This window comes from Muscardinus avellanarius (assembly GCF_963383645.1).
Source record: "Muscardinus avellanarius genome assembly, chromosome: 3".
Lineage (NCBI taxonomy): Eukaryota > Metazoa > Chordata > Mammalia > Rodentia > Gliridae > Muscardinus > Muscardinus avellanarius.
Window position 1 is genome coordinate 19466213 of NC_137788.1, and position 6000 is coordinate 19472212.

At 47.3% G+C, this 6000-nt stretch overlaps 1 protein-coding gene across 1 annotated transcript; it reads left to right on the plus strand.

Annotated features, from left to right (window-relative positions):
• Positions 1–712: 712 nt before the first annotated feature.
• On the plus strand, positions 713–5716 carry NCMAP (non-compact myelin associated protein; the record flags this gene model as incomplete). The annotated part of the gene is made up of 3 exons (XM_080692537.1): positions 713–797; positions 2917–3001; positions 5578–5716. Exons 1-3 carry the CDS (start codon positions 716–718, stop codon positions 5714–5716), a joined length of 306 nt encoding a protein of 101 aa, XP_080548663.1. The 5' UTR covers positions 713–715.
• Positions 5717–6000: the final 284 nt, after the last annotated feature.

Genomic DNA, 6000 nt, shown 5'->3' on the forward strand with positions numbered 1-6000 from the left:
AGGAGGCGTTGAAAGAATGTTGTTAAATGCATTTAAACTTCTTTGGAAAATGAAGCTTCTGCCAGGTGTAGTGACATATTCCTGTAATCCCAGTACTTGGGAGACTGAGGCAGGAGGATCCCAAGTTCTAGGCCAGCCTCAGAAAGCTAATGAGACCTTGTCCCCAAAAAATAATAAAAAGGGTTGGGGTAGCTCAGTAGTAGAGTGTCCCTGGGTTTAATCCCCAGTACAAGAAAGGGAGGAAAGAAGAAAGAAATGGAAAAAAAAAATGAAGCTTCTTAGAAATCCCATGTATAAGCCAGGCGTGGTGGCACATGATTGTAATCCCAGCATTCGGGAGGCTGAGACTGGAGGATCACGGTTCGCGGACAGCCTCAGCTACTTAGTGAGGCCCTCCCCAACTTAGTGAGACCCTGTCTCAAAATAAAGAATGGAAAAATAGGGCAGGGGGTGTAGCTCAGAGGTTGAATGCCCCTGGGTTCCATCCCCAGACCTGCAAAAAAAAAAAAAAATACCATGTATAATTTTTATACCCCCACACCTATCTAGTAATGGGCCTCATATTGACACTTGCTGTCAAAAAAAAAAAAAAAAGGAACTGCATGCTTGGCTATTCTATAGTCATCCAGAGAAGATCAGAATTGGTGTCGTTCAGAAATAATACAGCTTACTCTGGTTTTAAGCAGAATTTCTTATGGTTCTCACCAGGATCGAAATGACCACAGCCACCACTCTGGGGGACTCCACCTTCTTCTCACTGAACATGACCACCCGGGGAGAAGACTTCCTGTATAAGAGTAAGGTGGACGGTGCGGGGAGGGTTGGTGGCACAGGATCGTGGTCCGCTTCTGGTATCAAGGTCAAGAGCGTGGCTCTGGAGTGAGGGTCTCAGGCCCAGCTCTGCCACTTGCCAAATGCGTGCCCCTGAGCTCTGGACCTCAGCTTCCTCGTCTGTAAAACAGGAATATTCATAGACAGGCACGGTGGTGCGCACCTGTCATCCCAGTACTTGGGAGGCTGAAACAGGAGGATCGAAGGTTTGCAACCAGCCTTAAATATTTAGTGAGACTATCTGCAACTTAGTGAGACTGTTTTAAAATAAAGAATAAAAAATAGGGCGGTGGTATAGCTCAGAGGTAGAATGCCCCTGGGTTCCATCCCCAGCACCACATAAAAATAAAAAAAAATAATAAAACGGGGCTGTGCGTGTATTTTGTACGTAGAATGTCCCTGGGCTCAATCCCCAGTACCACAAAGAAAGAAAGAAAAGAAGCCGGGCGTGGTGGCACACACTTATAATCCCAGCATTCGGGAGGCTGAGACTGGAGGACTGCAGTTTGAGGACAGCCTCAGCTACTTAGTGAGGCCCTCTGCAACTCAGTGAGACCCGGTTTCAAAACAAAGAATAAAAAATAGGGCAGGGGCTGTAGCTCAGAGGTCAAATACCCCTGGGTTCCATCCCCAGACCCGCAAAAAAAAAAAAAAAAAAAAAAAAATTCCTATAGAACAGAAATCATACATTACTTTTTTTCCCCTTGTGGTACTGCGGGTGGAACCCAGGGGTGTTCTATATCTGAGCTACATACCCCAGCCCTATTTTTTCTTATTTATTTATTTATTTATTTATTTATTTCCTTATTTATTTAATTTGTGGTACTATGGATTGAACCCAAGGGCATTCTAACTCTGAGCTACACTCCCAGCACTATTTGATTTGATTTGATTTGATTTTTTTATTTTTATTTTTTTTAAAGGAGTTTATTAGAAAGATAGAAATACAGAAAATAGAAATACAGCCCCACGCCAAGATGGCATGAGGGGATGACTCGAATGAGTACACCCTATTTGATTTTATTTTTGAAACAGGGTCTTACTAAGTTGCAGAAGGCCTGAGTTGATAAGGCTGGCTTTGAACTGTGATTCTCTTCTCCCAGCCTCCCAGACACTGGGGTTTCAGGCGGATACCATCACATGTTACTTTTGTGTTATCAGAAAGAGGGGAGGGAGACAGGCATGGTGGCGCATACCTATAATCCCTCCACTTGGGAGGCTGAAACAGAAGGATCACAGATTCAAGACCAGCCTCAGCAAGTACCAAGACTCTCAGCAATCTAATGAGACCCTGTTTCAAAACAAAGAAAAAGACAGGTATAATGATGTGTGCCTGTAATCCCTGCATTGGGAGGCTGAGACCGGAGGATCGCAGGCTTGAGGACAGCCTCGACAAGTAGTGAGACCCTGTTTCCAAATAAGAAATAAAATCGGAATGGGGGTAAAGCTGGAAGGTAGACTGTCTCTAGGTTCAATCCCCAGTATCACAAAAATAAATAAGTAAATGGATAAATAATTAAATAAGGCCGAGGTCATAGCTTAGAGGTAGAAAGCCCCTGAGCTCAATCCCCTCTACCACAAAATAAACAAACAAAAAACCCAAGGGGAAGGTGTCTTGCTTGTCTGTTGCATACAAGTGTGAATCTGTGCTGTGGCTGAGGCAGAGCCGGGCAGAGAAAGCGCTGAGGTCCTTCCAGCCTTGTTGGGGGGGCTGCGTGGGCGCTCCCGGGGTACCCCGGTCCTGAGGTCAGCTGTGAGTGGGCCAACCCATGACGGGGACCCCTCCCAGGCTGCATCTCAGTTGGCACTGTGTCTGCATGTGTGTGTGTGTGCACGCGTGTGCGTGTGTGTGTGTGCACCTTTCCTGCAGATTGAACCCAGAAGCATCCTACCTCCAAGCTACACCCTCAGCCCTATTATCTTTATCATGAAACAGGGTCTCACTAAGTTGCTGAGTCTCACGACGTCGCCGAGGCTGTCCTCAAACCTGAGGTCCTCCCGTCACAGCCTCCTGAGGTCACGGGCAGGCGCGGCACAGCGGCACCCGCTAGCACGCTCACCGTGTGGGCTCCTCTCCCTCCGCAGGCTCCGGAGCCATCGTCGCTGGTATCGTGGTGGTTGTCATCGTCGTCTTCACTGTGGTTCTGGTCCTGCTGAAGATGTACAACAGGTGCTGGGTGCCCTGCTTCGGGGGGTTGGGGGGGGGATGCCTTCAATGTGGAAGCGGGTACTTGATTAAGTCACTTGGCCAAAGTCGCACAGCCCTGATGGGCAAAATTAGGACTCAAACCCAGTCCTTCTGACTTCAAAGAAAACACTCCCACTCCCACTACATTGTAATACTGACAATAACAGCAAGAAGGGCTTCTTTCTTTCTTTCTTTCTTTCTTTCTTTCTTTCTTTCTTTCTTTCTTTTGTGGTACTAGGGATTAAATAACCCAGGGGCATTTTACCTCCAAGCTACATCCCAACCCTATTTTTTACTCTTTATCTTGAAACAGGGTCTCACTAAATTGCAGAGGACCTTACTAAGTAGTTGAGGCTGGCCACAAACCTGTGATCCTCCTGTCTCAGCCTTCCAAGCACTGGAATTACAGGCATGTTCCACCATGCCCATAGAATGTGTTATTTTAATGCCGGGCGTGGTGGCGCACGCTTGTGATCCCAGCATTCGGGAGGCTGAGACCTGGAGGACCGCGGTTCACGGACAGCCTCAGCTACTTAGGGAGGCTCTCAGCAACTCAGTGAGACCCTGTTTCCAAATAAAGTATAAAAAAAATAGTCTGGTAGTATAGCCCGGAAGTAGAAAAACCCCTGGTTTCGACCTCCAGTAAAACTCACACACACACACACACACACACACACACACACACACACAGTTTTCGGTGGTGGTGGTGATGTTGTTTGTTTCTTTTGTTTTAGTGGTACTGGGGATTGAACCCAGGGGCACTCTACCTGTGAGCTACATCCCAGCTCTATTTTATTGTTTTATTTCAAAATAGTGTCTCATTAAGTTGTAGAGAGCCTCACAAGTTGCTGAGGCTGGCCTTGAACCTGTGATCTTCCTGTCTGAGCTCCCAAGTACTATGATTATAAATGTGCCACCACATCCAGCTCTGTTTTATTTTTTTATTTTGTTCTGCCCCAGTACAGAAAACAATTAATTAAATAAATAGCTTTAAAGAGATGCATGGTGGTACAAATCTGTAATCCTAGTATTTGGGAGACTGAGACAGAAGGATCGCAGGTACATGGCCAGCCTCAGCAGATTTTTATTTTATGGTACTGGGGATGGAACTTAGGGGCATTGTACCTCCAAGCTACGGCCCCAGCCCTATTTTTTTAATCTTTTTATTTTTGAAACAGGGTCTCACTGAGTTGCAAAGGGCCTCGCTAAATAGCTGAGGCTGTCCGCGAACCGCGATCCTCTGTTCTCGGCTCCTGAATGCTGCTGGGATTCCAAGTGTGCGCCACTATGTCCGGCCTAGCCTCAGCAATTTAGTAAGACCTGTTTCAAAATAAAAGAGTAAAATAGGGCTGGGGTGTAGTTCAGAGGTGGAATGCCCTTGAGTTCCATCCCCAATACAGAAAGAAAGAAAGGAAGGAAGAAAGAAAAAGGAAAAAGGAGTCTAGGGGGCGATGCTCAGAGGTAGAATACCACTGTATCAATCCTTAGTACCAACAATAAATAAGTAAATATTAAAAGCTCTAAAAAGCCGGGCGTGGCGGCGCACGCTTGTAATCGCCGCGCTTGGGAGGCGGAGACAGGAGGATCGCGCAGGTTCGAAGCCAGCCGTGCTGGCTTAAGAGACCCTGTTTCCAAATAAAATATAAAATAGGTCTGGGAGTGTAGCCTGGAGGTAGAAGGGTTTCCAGAAACCCCAGTACCACCCCCCCCCAAAAATAAAAGCTCTAAAAAGATTTCTAGTGATAAATTTTAGCAAGCATAACCAGGCTGTCCAATGTCACTGACACTACAACTCTGAAGAGAAAACATAGAGTTTCCTCTTTAAGTGTGTGTGCACGGCATTGGGGATGGAACCCAGGGGCGTTCTACCTCCAAGCTACAAACCCGGCCTGTTTTATTTTTTTGTTTTGTTTTGTTTTGTTTTTTCAGTACTGGGAAGGGAACCCAGGGGCATTGTACCCCGAAGCTACACCACCTTCCCTAATTTTTATTCTTTATTTTGAAATAAAGTCTCACTGAATTGCAAAGGGCCTCACTAAGTAGCTGAGGCTGGCCACAAACCCAAATCCTTGTGTCTCCGCCTCCCAAATGCTAGGATTACAAGTGTGTACCACCAGGCCAGGCCGTTTTTATTTTTATTTTATTGAAACAGGGTCTTGCAAGGTTGAGGAGAATCTCACTATTTGCGGACACTGTCCTCGAACCTGTGTTCGTCCTATCTCAGGCTTCCGAGTACTGTCATACTGGATTACAGGCAGCACCACCGCCCCAGCTAATATCTTTCATTTGAAGGGAGTCACTCCTCTGATACTTGACTCATTCGTTAATATGAACAAATAAGATTAAATATCTAATCCAAGTTAAACAAAGAAACTGAAGGGTCAGACTCGCCAACGTCTGAGGTCCTCTCAGTTGTAAAACCCCGTGATTGGAGATTAGCAGTGCGACTTCACGGTGCTCAGCGTTAACCTCCCGGCCAACACCGCAGTCACAGAGCCCAGTGGTTCCCCACAACACACCAGGGAGAAGACTCAACCCTATGTGATGTCTCATTTCAGGAAAATGAGGACGAGGCGGGAGCTGGAGCCCAAGGGCCCCAAGCCAGCTGCGCCTCCTGCCCTGGACCCAAACAGCAACAGCAGCCAACAGCCCGCAACTGTGACCTTCAGCCCCGACGTCCACTCAGAGACCCGGTGACCGGCCCTAGCACTGTCTCCGCCACTGTCTGAAGAGCTTTCTCCGGAGTCAAGACCCAGAAGGAAGCACGCTTCTCTGGCAGCTTCACGAAGAGTTCCTCCCGGTCAGGTGGACAGAGCATCTTTTATACAATCCCTGCAGCTTCGGCCAGTCCTTAACCTCGCTCCACCCTGGCCCACCTCCCCCAGGGTCCATGTCCCTACCAGAAAGCGGTGCCACTTCTGTTGTTATCTGATGAGGTGGAGCTGTGCTGAGAATCCACTGATGTGGTCTGGCTCCCCCCC